Source organism: Cucurbita pepo, chromosome 13, assembly GCF_057944985.1.
Source record: "Cucurbita pepo subsp. pepo isolate OVF chromosome 13, ASM5794498v1, whole genome shotgun sequence".
In the NCBI taxonomy this organism is placed as follows: Eukaryota; Viridiplantae; Streptophyta; class Magnoliopsida; order Cucurbitales; family Cucurbitaceae; genus Cucurbita; species Cucurbita pepo.
In genome coordinates, this window is record NC_141810.1 from 2,205,800 (window position 1) to 2,223,770 (window position 17,971).

General features: G+C 36.0%; 2 protein-coding genes across 5 annotated transcripts; one reads left to right on the top strand and one right to left on the bottom strand.

Annotated features, from left to right (window-relative positions):
- Positions 1-643: 643 nt before the first annotated feature.
- On the bottom strand, positions 644-4,005 carry LOC111809285 (Tyrosyl-tRNA synthetase, class Ib, bacterial/mitochondrial). The gene is made up of 10 exons (XM_023695729.2): positions 3,810-4,005; positions 3,548-3,695; positions 2,997-3,286; positions 2,804-2,900; positions 2,472-2,577; positions 2,297-2,379; positions 1,906-2,051; positions 1,689-1,794; positions 1,381-1,440; positions 644-911 (listed from the first exon to the last, which is right to left on the bottom strand). Exons 1-10 carry the CDS (start codon positions 3,917-3,919, stop codon positions 891-893), a joined length of 1,167 nt encoding a protein of 388 aa, XP_023551497.1. The 5' UTR covers positions 3,920-4,005; the 3' UTR covers positions 644-890.
- Positions 4,006-6,788: 2,783 nt separating this feature from the next.
- Positions 6,789-17,683, top strand: LOC111808167 (kinesin-like protein KIN-14J). Of its 4 annotated transcripts, XM_023693993.2 has the most exons (27): positions 6,789-7,161; positions 7,591-7,651; positions 7,941-8,048; positions 8,144-8,298; positions 8,435-8,533; positions 9,130-9,319; positions 9,849-9,964; positions 10,067-10,150; positions 10,271-10,348; positions 10,441-10,533; positions 10,634-10,663; positions 11,670-12,011; positions 12,097-12,178; positions 12,268-12,363; positions 12,427-12,606; positions 12,769-12,875; positions 12,952-13,130; positions 14,102-14,266; positions 14,349-14,602; positions 14,698-14,861; positions 14,947-15,373; positions 15,452-15,647; positions 15,870-15,979; positions 16,063-16,197; positions 17,203-17,253; positions 17,324-17,441; positions 17,556-17,683. In XM_023693993.2, exons 3-24 carry the CDS (start codon positions 8,039-8,041, stop codon positions 16,194-16,196), a joined length of 3,291 nt encoding a protein of 1,096 aa, XP_023549761.2. In that variant the 5' UTR covers positions 6,789-7,161; positions 7,591-7,651; positions 7,941-8,038; the 3' UTR covers position 16,197; positions 17,203-17,253; positions 17,324-17,441; positions 17,556-17,683. The 4 variants fall into 4 exon arrangements, with proteins under 4 accessions (XP_023549761.2, XP_023549756.2, XP_023549758.2 ...); XM_023693988.2 differs by having other exon boundaries at positions 6,790-7,161; positions 14,947-15,647; XM_023693990.2 differs by having other exon boundaries at positions 6,790-7,161; positions 14,947-15,647; positions 17,337-17,441.
- Positions 17,684-17,971: the final 288 nt, after the last annotated feature.

The window sequence follows — 17,971 nt, forward strand, 5'->3', positions numbered from 1 at the left end:
GGCTCAAGAGAAGACTTTAGGGGCTAGAAGTCGAGAGCTTTAGGGGTAAATATGTTACTTAACTTTTCTTTTTTTCCCTTTTTTTCTCTTTTTCCTCTTTGTACCGAAGGAATGTCGTTTAATTCTCACGTTCACTTCATACTTTTTCCGTGCAAATGCTCACTCAAGTGTTTACGGTTGTTGTCTATCATCTTTACCATCTCGTGTGATTTTCATTTTCTTGTCCTTTATAAATCGACATCCGACACTAAAAGTTACTGACTCCTTACGAGAAACGATATCATAGGAATTTGGTTATGTCAGCCTCTCTCTTTTAAGGATGATAGGTTGCCTTCGGGATCATTGTTCCCGATCCACGTGAAAAGTACTAATGTCTTTTTCTCTAGCGATTGAATATAGTGATATGGTGTTATACATTCTAGAAAGTTTTGAATCTCACATCACAAAAGTGATTATACCAATTGCTAAGTTACTTTCAAACATCCCTATGAAGTTGACCGATATTATTAACGAACATATCACACTATCATTTAGAAAGTCTAGAAAGATTATATACAATCACAATTCGTGAAATGGAATATAACTCCCAAGTGAACTTAGGACTTTAAAATATAATCAAGTCAGAGAACTAAATAGTCATGTATAAGGGGGAATCATCCACAAGTCTTTTTCTATCATTCATTAAAAACTTTTCATTTGCTTGTTCAAGAACTAACATGAGTTATGGAGTTCGACACATCTCTGCTTGTTTGAATATGAAAGAAGCTTAAATTTTAAAAGTTGACCAAAAGGGCAAAATTAAAACAAAATCCGGATCGATAATCTCTGCTGAAATGGATGGAAGTTGTTCCATCGATAGATTGGGCAGAAGAAAATAGGACCATTCTTCCTCACCTAGTGACTCGGTATGCCTGCACGACAGGATAGCCCTCGGTTAATCTTCATACATTTCAAGAAGTAATCTCTAAGAGCAGTTCTTTAAATCTTAGTTCAGGCCCCAGTTAAAGCCTAGGGAGTTTGGGCAGTATAATGCATGGGGCAATCCTCTCAGTTTAAACTTTTCCATTTCTTTAAAAAATTCTCAACTTTGCCACTTATTTAAAAAAAAAAACACTCATATTCTGTCAAAAATTACAATAATACCAACTAGAAGGGTGTGGCGATCCATATTTTAAATCCAAACAATCGCCACGTTGTCCCATGTCTTAATTTTCTTTCAAAATTCAAATCTCTTACTCATAGTCTTGAAACATTTATGGAATATCAATGGTAAAAAATTATTTTTTTGAACTAAACGGGAAACATTCAACGACCCAGCTAGTTCAAGGATACTTTTTGTAATTTAGCCAAAATAATTCCAAAAAGCTGTTAAGCACATACCTTGACCCTCTTCAATAAATCTTTGGCATTGCTATCATTTTTGAAGTGATCTCGTACAGGCTGCAGTTGGATGATACAGATCTTAGCTTTACAATATGAGTAGATAGAATTGAGTAAATATCCTAGCTGCATCACTACCCTTTCACTAAAAAGCTGTTAATATTTTCATGGCGAAAAAAACGAAGCTTCTTAAGTTATGCTGAGATGAAGTTTTCAGATGAAATTGCAAGAGCATGGGTAAATGCCAAAGACAGATCCAGGAGGCATAACGGAGTATTAGAAGATAATGAGTAGAAATGAAAACATACCTCCAATATCTTATTCAAAGCCTTGGACAATGCTGGTTTAAGATCACCTGGATGCAGTACTCCTGATGCGTAGTCAGCAACTAATTCTTCGAAGGTTGTGAAGGTTCTGCAACGATAAATTATTATAACTAGCATCTAGGATCATGATATAGGTGAAAAAAACAATAAAAAAGTTTAGAACTTCAAAATGAGCAACTAAATCTCCTCAAAAACTTACTTATTTCCACCATGATCTGCATTTCGTTCCACAGTGAACTCCTTGAACCAAGGGAAAATGAGATACTTTATGTACTCTAAGCATGGATTCCCTTCCACGATCAATGGAGGGCAATATGCTTTCTTTATCTTCAAGTTCACTTCTGCCTATAGCCAGATGAACAAGTTAGACAGTAAATCCAGAATATTACAAGCAGGCATCAGAGTCGGACACGTCAGTCAAGTCAACCTAAAACTAAGCACAATCAGTAAAATAGTAGATGCAATTTGATTCCCCTACTCAAATGGGATTCTTAATTATAGCTATGAGACCTAAACGCTAGCCAAACTGCACCACCACCCCAATTTCCTCCTCACATAGGATTCTTAATTTCCCCTATATAATGCCTTACCTCATCATCTTCCATAAATATAGAGGACGATGGATCACTTTTTGACATCTTTTCCTGCCCCTGCTGTAAGCCAGGTAACATATCTGCAACCACCATTGACACCATATTACTTTGCCTATATCGTAAGTGTTGGCTAAATTAATAAGAACTAATGTCAATGCATTTTAGAGCATACGGTGCGATAGGATGATAGGCTTGTTCTTCCTCTTGATGTCATCACAATACTCTCTTGCAAGCACATTTACTTTCCGTTGATCCATTCCCAGTTGACAGATATCAGCCTGTGACAATGGAACGGAACAACTAATTAACAAAAAATCATGATAATCTCTCCATACATTCCAACATAGTAGGGGAGAGTAACAAAATGGACAACCTATATCACCATGAAATTTTTTGCCAGACATATATTTTGCAGCATTTGTACCAAATTGCATTTTGGCCTACTTATGATACGAGGAGAAAAATGCATAACAACAAACTACAGGAAAGTCGAAAGAGAAAAACCTTCAGGAAAAAAATGTCCGCACATTGCATGCATGGGTAGAGAATTTGGGCAGCAGTCAACTCATCTTGTTCAGTTCTTCCCATAATTTGGCTACACCTGCAGGAGAGGGATCGAGGGGGGAGGCAAACCATGAGTCGACACCGTTGCAGATTAAACATTAGTACACAACGAGCACCCGCCTCAAATATATACCTAATTATCCTTGGAAGTTTGTTTTTCCGAGCGATATCCATTACAAGGGGCCAGTATTCCGACGCCCTTGAGTTAATCTCCTTCGACGACCACAAAAATTCAACCTTACCTCCTTCCAGATCCATCCCAACTGCTTTCCATATCTCAATTAGGTAGCGGCCAACAGTCTCAATTTTCTTCAGATCACCCCCCATTTTGTTGTTAAGTTGAGCAAACCAGTCCGCAATCCATATTTTCACTCTGCACCCAGAAGCAGTAAGCTTGTTGACATTTATTGTCTTCATCACTCCCTGTACAAGCGAATAAGAGCATAGAATTCATCTCCTCATGTTCAAAAACCCTTTTGTGGAAGAAACTTACATGGGAATTGTTCATTTGACATTAATCTAACAATTACTTGGTGTCCCATTTTTTCCAATAGATTCACACGGAAAACTAAACCCAATTCACTTAGTTTAGGGCTTCCATTATTCATCGAAATGCAACACAATTCATTGAGGAAGGTAAATAACAATTCGAAGGCCAAACTCAAAGATTCATGTAATCTTTACCTGAGCAATATGCATTCTCCCAGATGGTTCGAACCCATCATAGCACACAGGTTCCGGCTTCTTCTCGAGCAAATTCCGCAGCTCATCCTCTTGGATACATTCTTCCCCAATACTTCTAACAATTTTAAACTTCTCCTCCAAACTCAATCTGCAGAAAGAAAAAAAAAAATACATAACAAATCAAGTAATGTCCAATTCAGATACAAAACAACGACGAAATTGAGACGAAAACAACAAGTATCTCAAACCAAAAGCTTCTTACTGATTTGAAGAGCTTGACGAAGAACCCGGCTCCTGCACCTTAGCTTCAGCGATTGAGAGGGACTGTAAATCATCTTGGGATGGAGCTTGTGAGGGTGCTTCCGTCGCCATTGAAGCCGTGTGAAGAAATGGATTAGAATCTCAAGCTTCCAAACTTTAGGGTTCTTATTTCGCCTTCCGTTTCGCTTGGGCACTCAGCTCGTTGACTAATTAATCAAAGCTTTAATTATAAAATTAACTTCTTCTTAATTGGGCTTGGGCTTCTAAAATTATTTAGTTTGTATAATTTTAAATTATTTTCAAATTTTTAATATATAAAATTAAGTACCTAACGACCCAAAAACAATTAATAATTTTAATTATTGAGAACTAAAATTAATGGTGTAGGTTAAATACTTATTATGTATTAACTAATTAATCCCGCTAAAATGAGTATAATTCAACCGTAATTGATACTCCACTTGTTATATACTGTGAGTCGTTGTGGTTACTCTTTTGCTTGCTTATATAACGTCTCGTCTCTTTCAAAAATCTCTCTCTGCCCTCGTTTTCTAAAACCTTCTCTTAAACCGAGGCCAGCGGCTCAAGCATAAGTCGTTTGCCCGTAGGCGACGTGACAACGAATTGGCTTAGCTCACTTGTCATTGGAAAGTGAGTACGGCACAGTTACAAGTCTGCTGCACGAATCTCCACAATGGTATGATATTGTCTACTTTGAGCAAGCACAAGCTCTCATGGAGCCCTCGAACAAAGTAGACCCTTTGTTCGACACTTTAGTAGGCTCACAATTCCTTGTTCGATATTTGAGAATTCTATTGACATGACTAAATTTAGGGCATGGCTCCGATATTTGAGAATTCTATTGACAATGCTAAGTTTAGGGCATGACTCTGATACCAAATGTTATGAATCACAGATCTCCACAATGGTATGGATATTGTCCACTTTGAGCATAAACTCTCGTGGTTTTGCTTTCGGCTTCCCTAGAAGGCTTCGTACCAAAGGAGATAGTGTTTCTCACTTATAAACCCGTGATCTTTCACTAACTAACCGTCATTTAATATGGATGGCTCTTGTTAAAAAAAATTTACAACTCCAATAGTTTAGTAAGAGTCTAAAAATATGTCTCAACGTGACCCAACCAGCTATCCCTATACTTATCAAACATAACTTGTAGATTTTATATACACGACCGAGTCGAGGGATAGTCAATATAAATTTAGCTAAATAATCGAGACATACATTATTTCTTCCGATATTCAAATTTCAACTCTCCTCATTTATTGTAATTGAAAATGAACAAACGTATCAATTCAAACATAGTTTAATAGATACGATAGTTATTACCTTCTAAAAAAACTAACATCTTGCTTTCCACATTGTAATCGTTGAACTTAAAAAAATATTTTAAGTTATGTTATAAAATATTGTATAAAAAAAGTTTATTTCTCCGGTACCTTTCAGCATTTGAAGATTAATAAATTCGAGACGTTTTCATTTTAACGTGAATTATTTTTTGAGAAAACGGTCAAAGTTTGAACTTAAATTCAAGACATTCATTTAATTCAACACATGGGGTCGTTATAAAACAGTCTATGATACTTATTGACGCAATTTCAGTTTTGTACGGTTAAATGGTCCCCTACTATATGTATAATTTTTTCGACAACTTTTTTTCAAAACCCTATTCCTAATATTTAGGTCTTTTAACTCGATCCAAAGAGTATTGTATGTCGCCGTACGTTGGATGGTCACACCTGTCAGTGGCCGTACGTTGGATGGTCACACCAACTTAATAATACTTTCGTTTAAACACATTTAACTATGAAATTTGAATATAATTCACGCATCGATACTGGTATGGTCACACCTGTCAGTGTAATTTTTGTAATAGAATTCACGCATTGATACTGGTATGATCACATCTGTCAACAAAAAAACATGACATATTATAAATCCAAACTCGAGCAATGTCAATATAGCCAACATAACTCTTTCGTACTCATTGAGTGAAGATATTAATTGTCATCTCAAACGTCGATAGTTTGTCCATATAATTATTAAACTACAAAAAATCTTCAATAATATATTATTATAGTCTGTATCTATTTAATATTGACGTCGAATTCAAACTTACAATAATAATTATTTTAAATATTTATTAAGAACAAAACAACTAAATTTAACATTACAATTTAATCATAGCGTTACAATTTAACCTTACTGTAATAGTTTAAGTCTACCGTTAGCAGATATTGTCTCTTTTTCCCATTACGTATCACTGTTGGTCTCACAATTTTGAAAGGATCTATTATAAGAAATGTTTTGTTCATCTCTCTAACCAACGTGCGGTCTCACAATCCACCCCCTTGGGGGCTCAACGTCTTTGTTGGCACACCGCTCAATGTCTAGTTATGATACCATTTATAATATCCAAAGCCCACTAGCAAATATTGTTCGTTTTGACCTGTTACGTATCGCCGTTAACCTCACGGTTTTTAAAACACGTCTACTAGGAACAAGTTTCCACTCTTATTATAAAAAAAAATGTTTCGTTTCCATCTCCAACTGGGTTGTTACACCTACTTTTAAGATTATTATGAAAATAAATAATATTTGACGTTTGTAATTGATGTTAGAGATGCGTTGTGACTTTTGAATGTTTGACGTTGATTTAGACAAGATCTTAGAAGACAACATGGAAACCTAGCTAAAAATATCGAACATAAAAGGACAAAATACTGAAAACTATCTTTAAACGAATTAAAAATAAAATTAATAAAATTAACAAAATTAATCGCTAATTCCGTCATTATCTATGAATAAACATAATTAAAATTGAATAAAAACGTTGGTTTAACTAAACCAGATAGAAAAGGCGGGAACACGGCTCCGATTTTTGCGGGGCTGGGCCACAAACATAAATATAGAAAAGTACAGCACCTTCGTCTGCAAAAAAGCTAATATATATATTAAAAAGAAAAAAAAAAAACAATAATCTGAAAAGAAAAAGAGGAGGAAGAAGAAAGAACAGACCGGAGGTTCTTTCGACCTCCATGTTTCGTTCCAACTTTTTTTCGTTTCAGAAAATTCATTTCCGGATGTTTTCCTTCGATTCAACCACATTGTTTCCTTGTCTCTGAATTTTCGGACCGGATTTGTGGCTTCAGTCCCCGCCTGATTTCATTTTTCTCAATTTTTCCTTCAGTGAATCGACCTGAATCTCTGCATTTCCGGTCCTAATCTCTAATTCTTGTCATTTTGTTCGTTTCAATCGGGCCACTTTGACGCTATAGTTATCAGATTCTTGAGAAATCTGGCTGAACGAGCTCGTTTTGCTCATGTCGTCAAAGGTAGGGTCTGTGAACTCTTGCTACCTTTTGAGGATGCGTGTCGATCTGTTTTCATGTTCTTTTTGTGGGCCCATTTCGATTATATTTCGTGTTCTTTAGGTCACATTCTTCTTTTTTCTTTTTCTTTTTTACCTCAGAACTTAAATGTTCTAGCTCCTGTGTTATTGTGTTGTGATTGCCGAGCGAGTTGAGCAAGGAAATGAGACTTTGTGTATGCTATTCTCAGTTTTTTTTTTCTTTTTTTCTTGGGGATGGGCGGTGGGGGGATAAGAATAATTAAATTCCATTCAATTCGGACTGTAGTCAAGAATTCATTGGCCTTCTAGAGAAATAATTAGGTACTTGAAACATGGTGTAGCTGGGGTTAAATTTGTATGAACAAGTAAACGTTGCTGAAATTTGCTATCTAATGAAAGGATTGATTGGCAGGTTGGCCTTAGCTGAAATGTGGGTGGCAGTGTTTCCTCAGCTTCTCGACGGCATTTCACAGGTAGTTTATTGAATGGCCATCGAACAGGAACCTTGGATTTGTGGACATGGGAGATTTTCCTGGTCTTTTAAAAAAGAACATATTGGGTTTATACAGAAAAACAATTCATTTTCATCAATGAGCAACATTGCACGACTTCAGGCAAACTTTGTAAATGTGGTTTTATATTGGTGCGCATTGGTTATAGTCAATATTTGTAAAAACATAAAGCTGCATCTCTTTTTTGTACATTCTCTGGTTTTCCTCTAGTAACATTATAAAATAGTTAATGTGGTTTGGAATCTTTTAGCTCCGTATTCTCGGGGATCATGGAAAGAGTGGATCATTGTGGATTGTGTTATGAACTCATATTTTGAGTTGTACTCAGCTGGTCGGAAGTTCTGGTGAATGGCTGAATGTAAGTCTCTCTGTTTATCAGAAATTGTTTGCGCACGAGATATTCTGGTTTTTCTCATATAGCCATATTTAACCTTAAGCTGTCTCTAACATTAGCCAAACTGAAACTGGAGCTGGTGGAGTGGTTAAATTGTTTGCTTCCCCATATAAATTTGCCATTTGATGCTTCTGTTGAGGAGTTGAGAGCATGCTTGAGCGATGGAACAGTACTATGCAGCATATTGGAGAAACTATGCCCTGGGGCAGTCCAGGTTAGATGACATTTGGTGGCCTTTGTTTATAACTTTTCTGTTCTTGTATACTTTTTTCCATATGTTAATTTCCTTAGGTTTATTTATTTATTTAGTTTTTAATATTGATTCCAGAAATTTCTTTTCTTTTCTTTAGGGAGGCAATTCTAAGCCCATCAATCCTAATATTGAAAGTTTTTTGATAACTTTGGATGAATTAGGACTTCCTGGCTTTGAACCATCTGTCCTAGAGCAGGTAATTACTTTAATCTGATGCAATGCGATTGTGACGGTACATACTATTCTTCTCTGCCAGATGGATCATGAAAAGTATGTGAACGCTTGTTTATTATTCCATACTTGAGTGAGTCAATTTTAACGTGATTTTTTTTTTTATTTCATTCAAATGAGCTACTTGAATAAGCGGTGTAATTATTATCTTCTTTAGAGCTAAAATAACATTAGAATTAAACAAAACATGATTCAACATGATGAAATCGAAATTTTAAAGTTAAATTTGATTGGTAAAAAATGGGTTTAACCTTGAATAGTAAATGGATCATTTGAATTTGGTGCCATGACTTTTATCTAGAAGAAAAATCTGGTGTTGTGAGATATACTTGTGCTCCTTCGCAATATTTACCTTGCGCAATTGGACTTGGATTTTATAACCATAGATCTATTCCTGTAAAAACGTATAATTATTGTGTTTCATCATTTTTCACAATTGTTATCCAACTTGAAAACAATACCTTAGTTCAGTTATGTATATATGTATGCTGAATTAATCAGTTTGATGGTAAAGTTTCAAAACCTTTTATATATTGAAATCTGAGCAGAGATTGTTTACAGGGATCTATTGCTCCAGTTTTGCACTGCCTGAGCACACTTCGAGCTTCATTTGATTTGAGTGCTGGAGATGAGTACACTCAAAATTATTCACGAAAGAAATGGAACTTATATGAAGTAGAATCATTAGATGGAATCAATAATTTCTCTGGGCTAAGATTCCAGGATTTTCAGAATGGTTCAGTTATATCAAGTATGTACAGGATCAGAAGAAGAATTTTAATTGTGCAAAGATTTCATTCAGAGTACATTATGAAGTTTATTTACAGTTGACTTTCTTGATTTTGAAAGGTCTATGTTCTTGAACCTTGGGAATTTCTTTTTCCCAACAATTAAATTTAGCTCCAGCCTAATGATATTTGTTATGGATGTGGTCTTTGTTATTTGTTACTATAAGTTTGTATCTAGTAAAAAAAAGAGGCTTTTGATAATATAAGATAAAAAAGTTGAATAAGATTTCTCGAACATTTAGATATACGTTTTACAGTGTGTATGCATGGTTTTGACCCTTGATATCTGATTTTTTGGATGCTTATGCAACCAGGTTAGAGCAAGCAGATATACCAAACTTATAGTAACATCTTTTATTGAGTTAATTCTTAAATTATCAAGAAAGTTTGGTGGGGATCAAAGTTTTTCAGATTTTTCATGCTTCTTCCTAAAATCTAATTCTGATTATGCAATTTATTTTATTCTCTTATTTTCTTATTTGTTTGTTCTAGTGGCATCGTATGGTTTAAACGGTCATATTCAATCTGAGGATCATGAAGGGCAAGAACAAAATCATGATGTTTCTGGTTCTAACATCATGGAGTTGATAAAATCAAGAAATCTTGAGGTAATCCCTTGAACCATTTTTAATTGTTTGTTTACGTAAATGGTTTGCTTCAAAATATGATCATATTCACTTCTCAAGTATCTCTGCGGTTGTTTTATGCAGAATGTCTCTACTCAATCACTTTTCAATACAATCAATGGAATTCTAGATGGCATTGTCGAATCAAAAAATGGAGATGTGTCGCATGTATGGGAGTGATTGTCATCTGAAATTTTAACCCAAGAAATTAAAACACTATATCTAGTTTCATGGCCTAAATTTATTTGTATTTCTAACTTTGCTTTTATTGGTTCAATTTTCTCTCAGCAAGTAGCTTATATTCTGAGAAAAGTTGTACAAGTGCTTGAGCAGAGAATTGTAACTCATGCTGGAAACCTGAAACATGTAATCTTGCTTAGCATTGTTTTCGATTTGGGATAGTTTACTATCTTACACGGGAAATAGAAATTAACTACTGTCACATTGGACTTGTGCAGCAAAGCAATCTTTTGAAAGCTCGAGAGGAGAAATTCCAGTCAAAAATAAAAGCCCTTCAAACCCTTGCAACAGGGACCACTGAAGAAAATGAGGTATTTTGACATCCAAATGTTCAAATCATGGCTTTCAGTTTAGAAAGCAAAATGCTGTATTTTCAGACCTGGATATAAGTTGGTGTCATTACTTTTGCAGATTGTTATGAATCGGCTTCAGCATATGAAGGTAGAATACTCGTCCCATTTCTTACGTCTGAGGAACATATCATGAATATTTGTTACCTTTGGTTTGTGACTATCGGTGGTGTAAGTTTTTATGTGGATCAAGGCATTTAGATGAAATGATTTCCGTTCTGCCTTGTCTTTATTGTGCTTTCTTATTTTGACAGTGCACTAATTTTTAGTGGTAGAATTTGGTAGCTTCCTTGCTTTATAGTGTCCTATCGTGAAGAAAATACAGTAACTTAATATTGATGAAAAAGTTTTGAGCAACCTTAATGCTTCATATTGGTTTGTGGAGTGGAGACCCTTTTTGCATAGTTGGTTGCTTGATTATCTTGTTGGGCTGTCTTTCTGTATTCTCTTTTGTATTCTTTCATATTATCTCGATGAAAGCTCAACTTCTTATTTAAAAATGCATTCTATGGTTTGCCTGCTATTTTCTTTCACTTGGGAGGAAATACAGAGTCATTTCCTTTTCTTTTGAGCTTTTGATGATCTACTCATTATGCCAGAACTGTTGAATGAGTTTGCTGAATAATTTTAGCTGCTCATAGTTTTCGACTTTGCTCAATTGAACCAATGAGTTTGAGTTTGATGTGAAATTTGGTTGTATGGGGAGAAACATTTAGGCTGTGCATATCTACTAAGAATCTTTTGTACTATTTGTTCTCAGACTGGTACTTGTAGTCCACCTTATTAAAATCAGGGGTGATTCTTGAGTTTATGGAGAAGAACTACCTCATCTGGGACCCTCTTTTTTGTCTATTGATTTTAAAATTTTGTAGATCATCATGCACCAATGCACCTCATCCTAATATTGGTTCCAATCCCTATAATATTACTTCTTCCTCACATTTTTTATTTTGGTACCCATTCCTGGTTAGCAAACAGGGCCTCAACTGATAAAGTGACAATAATGTTGTACATCTAGCTCATGCCATTACTTATAATTGTCTGACAAGTGGCATAATTGTCCGAATATATTAACATTCATTTATTTGGTGTTGAAGATTGAAAAATTCAAAGTAGAGGAGATGAAAAACTGTGAGGAGCAGAATAAGATGGCATTGAAGGAGCAAAAGGAACGATGTGATGTCGAGCTTTCAAATCTCAAAGAGGAGCTAGAAAAGGCTAAAAGGGAACATGAAAATCATTGTTTGCAACTGGAAACAAATGCTAAGGAGGATAAAGCTAAGTTTGAGGAGAAACTAAATGAACTTGAATACTTATTAGCGGATTCCAGGAAGAAGGTGGAGGAACTCGAGACATTTTCTGAATCTAAATCACTGAGATGGAAGAAGAAAGAGTTCGTCTATCATAAATTCGTCGTTGACCTGCTTGGAGCTTTTCAGGTTTTCGTCATGTTATCCGTATTGTTATTATTCATAGTGCCCTGCCATGTTGATTAGAGATATGACTTATATTTATTATTTTTAGGAATTAAGGATTTCAGTGGAGTCCATCAAACATGAGGTCTTGAATACAAAGAGCATCTATGCTGAGGAGTTTAATTACCTCGGTATGTTTAGCTTAATTAATCTCCAGTTTTCTATGCGATTTGAGTTTTTTCAATTTTTTTTTTTTTTTTAATGATGTTACTATCAATAGGAATGAAGTTCAAAGGATTAGCAGATGTGGCTCAGAATTACCATGCAGTTCTGAACGAAAACAGAAGATTGTATAACGAGGTTCAGGATTTAAAAGGTATTATTTTTATTTTCCTTTTTGTCTACTTACTTGAGCCCTCTCTGATGTGGCATTTCACAGGTAACATTCGAGTGTATTGTCGAATTCGGCCATTCCTTCCAGGGCAAAATATGAAGCTAAGTACAGTTGAGTATATTGGTGAAAATGGTGAATTGGTAATTATAAATCCCGCTAAACAAGGCAAAGACAACCGTCGACTATTCAAGTTCAATAAAGTTTTTGGTCCGACATGTTCACAAGGTATCTGTAATCTTGTCCAATTTTGGTAACTTATAGATTAATATACTCTATTGATATTCATACCTATTGGATTATTTGTTCAAGTAGTTCAATTTGGAAGAAGTGTGTGTGCGTGCCATCTTTTTTTACTTCTTATTTACATTTAATTGTACTTGTTGACAGAGGATGTGTTTTTAGACACTCAACCATTGGTTCGATCTGTCCTCGATGGATATAATGTTTGCATATTTGCTTATGGACAAACCGGTTCGGGAAAGACGTATACTATGGTATGCTATATGTCTAGAATTCTGACACTAATTTTTTTAGTGTTTATTGTGGCTTATATGCGTTATTCTTTCTCAGAGTGGACCTGATGTATCATTGAAAGCAGAATGGGGTGTTAATTATCGAGCGTTAAACGACCTCTTTGAAATTTCTCAAACCAGGAAGGGCTCTATTTCCTATGAAATTGGTGTCCAAATGGTTGAGATATACAATGAACAAGTCCGTGATCTACTCTCAACTGGCGGTCTTCCAAAGAGATATCCTACTTTGAATATTTTTTATATTTTTTAGTTATGTTCATTTTAAATAGTTTTGTGTTGTTGTTTAATTGCCTTTTTTTTTTTCCAAAGAAAGAAACTGATCGTTCAGCCCAAAAGATAAATTACAAATGGGAAGAAAAAGAAACCTCTCACATAGATTTACAAAGAAAACTCTTGAATTGACTTGTTTATGAAAAGAAGTAATAGTACACCGTTTAGATACCTTAAGTGTGAGATCTCACATCGGTTGGGGAGGAGAACAAAGCATTCTTTATAAGGGTGTGGAAACCTCTCCCTAGTAGACACATTTTAAAAACTTGAGGGGAAGCCCAAAAGGGAAAGTCCAAAAAGTATAATATCTGCTAGCGGTGGGCTTGGGCTGTCACAAATGGTATCAGAGCCAGACACCGGGCAATGTGCCAGCGAGGAGGCTGAGCCCCGAAGGGGGTAGACACGAGGCAGTGTGCCAGCAAGGACGCTGGCCCCGAAGGGGGGTGGATTAGGGGATCCCACATTGATTGAAGAAAGGAACGAGTGCTAGCGAGGACGCTGGGCTCTGAAGGGGGGTGGATTGTGAGATCCCACATCGGTTGGGGAGGAGAAAGAAGCATTCTTTATAAGGGTGTGGAAACCTCCCCCTAGCAGACGCGTTTTTAAAACCTTGAGGGGAAAGTCCAAAGAGGACAAAATCTTCTGGCTGTGAGCTTGGGCCATTACATAAAGAATAGCTTTATCAAAAGTCTTCTTACTAATAGTGACGGAATTCTTGAAGTTTTCTGGTTTTTCCTACCAAATTGCCCACAACACCACACGGACCATAAAACTCCCAGAAAATTTTTCTTTTATCTGTAAGTTCAAACCTAACATACCTTCGACACGGGAGTCTTTGTTTAAGCATAAGCAAAGCGTCCTTTTGATTTTTTTTTTTTATGGTAATTTTTTTTTTTTGTTTCCTTTGACTTGCACACACTTGGGATTTGGAACACCACTCAACCAAATGGGCTGGCTGTCCCAGATGCCTGCATGAATTATGTTAGATCTACTAGTGATGTCCTGGATTTGATGAAGATTGGATTGGCAAACAGGACAGTTGGAGCCACAGCCCTGAATGAAAGAAGCAGCAGATCTCATAGGTAGTATTCTAACCATGTTTTCACTTGTCATTCAATTTCATACTTGGAGAATACATTTCATGTAATTACTGATGCTGTGCAGTGTGCTGACGATTCACGTTCGTGGTGTGGACTTGGAGACAGATGCTATCTTGCGTGGTAGTCTTCATCTAATAGATCTTGCCGGTAGTGAAAGGGTGGACCGCTCAGAGGCAACCGGAGATAGGCTGAAGGAGGCGCAACATATAAATAAATCATTATCGGCTCTCGGGGACGTAATTTTTGCTCTAGCACAGAAGAATTCGCATGTTCCTTACAGAAATAGCAAACTAACCCAAGTTCTTCAAAGTTCTTTAGGTGCTTCCTTGTTTTTTGTATTTGATTGAACCTTTATTGTTCTATTTTCTGATGATACCTAGTTAATCACAATTTTGCTTTATTCGAACCTCTAGGTGGTCAAGCGAAAACGCTCATGTTTGTACAGATTAATCCCGATGCAGAGTCCTACTCTGAAACCATAAGCACCTTGAAGTTTGCAGAAAGAGTTTCCGGTGTGGAGTTGGGTGCTGCTCGCAGCAATAAAGAGGGTAGATATGTTAGAGAACTGATGGATCAGGTCCGGACGAGTTCTCTTCGCTATTTGATTTCTTTTATCAAGCAGTTTTTGAATGATTGAACTTCATGAGATGTTGATATTGCAGGTGGCAGTTCTCAAGGATACCATTGCAAGTAAAGATGAGGATATTGAGCGGTTGCAGTTGCTTAAAACTAATAGCAATGGCGTAAAGCATGGCGTTAGTTCCCTAAGATATGAATCATTTTCCCCCAGAAAGCACTCTAGCGCAACGCCTCGGCCAAGCCAAAAGCCATCAGGGAGAAGGGGCTTAGGGTTGATTAGTAAAGCAACATCTGACCACGACAACTACTCCGATTGTGATAGGCGTTCTGAATGTGGATCATATCAATCTATGGAGGACTTCAGACATCATAATCGTTCTGGATCAGGATCAACGCATCTGTCTGTAGAGGATTTTAGACATCATAAGCGTTCTGGATCGGGATCGACGCATCTGTCTGTAGAGGACTTAAGACAACAGAAGGAATTTTCTTCACAATCAAGAGCTTTAGGTCAGAATGTTACTGATGATGTTGAGCTTTTAGGCTTTGGGAATGCTGATTCTGATGAGAGATTAAGTGACATATCAGATGGCGGCCTTTCGATGGGGACTGAAACTGATGGATCGCTTTGCAGTGTTGTGGAATACACTTTATTCCCTGAAGTCTCAAAGCCATCTGATGGTTCGTTTGCCGATACCAAACACCCGGAGAGCTCGTCGGATGTAAAAAGTCTAGCTGAGAGTGCAACAACTGGGGGGAAGTCTTTGGTTCCTATTCCAGAAAAGTAAGTAATTACTATTCCCTCTTAGAATATTTCTGATAGACTTGAGGTTCAGATTACTCTCTTAATTTCATTCGTAAATTTGATTGACGAACTCCGCTAGGTCCAGCTGCTATAAGACTATGACCCTTTATCTTTTCCTGGAACCGGAACATCGAGAGCCTCACGTCACTTATGGTTCACCCTACTAATCTTTGCTCCCTGGTTGCTCCCTGTTTTATGCAGAACCAATGCACCATTGAAGACAGGCCTCAGGCCCCCACAAAGGCCCGTGCAAGCGAAACCGTCGAGAGTTTCAATGACGAAAAGCTTCTCAAAGGCTCCATCAGCATCAAGTATGAAAATCTAAGTACTGTTGTTTTTACTCCAATGATTTCCATATTATTTACCTCATGTTCTTTTCTTAACTTTTGATAAGATGCCAAACTTTTCATTGATAAAATGAAAAGTACAAAAGGAGATCAAAGGAGAATACCAAAAAGCTCTCCCTCTGCTGTTAATAACAAAAGAATTATAACTGCAAAAGAGAGTGGATATAGTGCACCATCTTGAGGTATTAAATCATTATTTGCATTATGCCATTATTCAGCTCTTCAGCTCTTAAATTATTTTGGTTAAACTATAATTTTTGCCATTTTAGTTTGCCACTTCTAACATTTTAGTCGTTTTACTCTTCAATCTAGAACATAGAACACGACCATAATTTAATCAACTCGATGTTAGCTCAGCTTTTATATGATGTAGCCATCGTCATATCGACTTTATATGACATCATTTCACTTAATGTTACTATATAACTAGATCATTGATGTTGCATAACGACCATGTAGCTTTACATGACGTCATGTCACTTAATATTACTATATAACTAGATCATTGATGTTTCGTAGCAACTAGTTTAGCTTTACATGACGTCATGTCACTTCATGTTACTATATTACTAGATCATTGACATTTCGTAGCGACCAGTTTATCTTTACATGACATCATGTCACTTCATGTTACTATATAGCTAGATCATTGACGTTTCGTAGTGACTAGTTTAGCTTTACTTAACGTCATGTCACTTCATGTTACTATATTACTAGATCATTGACATTTCATAGCGACTAGTTTATCTTTACATGACATCATGTCACTTCATGTTATACTATATAGCTAGATCATTGATGTTTCGTAGCGACTAGTTTAGCTTTACATGACGTCATGTCACTTCATGTTACCATATAACTAGATCATTGACGTTTCGTAGCGACTAGTTTAGCTTTACATGACGTCATGTCACTTCATGTTACTATTCAACTAGATCATTGACGTTTCGTAGCGACTAGTTTAGCTTTACATGACATCATGTCACTTCATGTTACCATATAACTAGATCATTGACGTTTCATAGCGGCTAAACTACGAATAGTTTAGCTTTAGCTTTACATGACGTCACGTCACTTCATGTTACTATATAATTAGATCATTGATGTATCATAGCGACTAGTTTAGCTTATTTTTTGCCTTGTCACATTCTCCTTGCTCATTTCCCGTCTGTTTTGGTGCAAATCAGGTACGAAAAATCTATTGTTGGTAGCTCCTCGTCCATGAAATGCAGCAAAAGGTGGAAGCAAATGAATCTAAAAGTAATCTGAACAGATAAATTCTTAGAGTCTAATCATTATTTTATGTAGTTCTTGGTTGCAGGTTAACTTCACGCCTAGTTTCTGGCTCATCTCATAGGTTGCCTTTTGCCTTTCTAATTGGAACTCCATAATTTCTTCCTTTTGTTGTACATTTGTGTGCCAACAGGTTAGCTTTTCGTTAAATACATGTTCACTTTGAACCCTAAACCATCACTTTTCTCTCTCTCTCTACCTATATATTTTCCTCTCTATGTAATATTTACTCGTACATTCTTTGTAGAGGAAGGCTAACTAGAGGAAGGCTAACTACTTGCTGGCTCGGAGCTGTATGAACGATAACATCCATGTATGATTTTTATCATTTTATATGTATGAACAATTAATTTGCTCTTTTTTGGTCGTTGGTAATCTTCTTATTGACCACCATTAAAGATCTAATCGCTATTTATTCTTTTTACAGAAAAAAAAAAAAAAAAGAAAAAAAAAAGAAAAATCTACTTTAATCTCTCTTCTTCACATTTCTTAGGTTAAAGTTTGTTCATTTTACTCTAAAGCTGATTCTATTTTAGTTTATATATTTTTAAATGTTTGATAAAAGTATAGACGATAATAATTCAATAAATCCGTACAAATTAATAAGAACTTTTAAATAATTTTTTTAATTTTCTTTCGAAATGTCTATGATTCGATCTCATA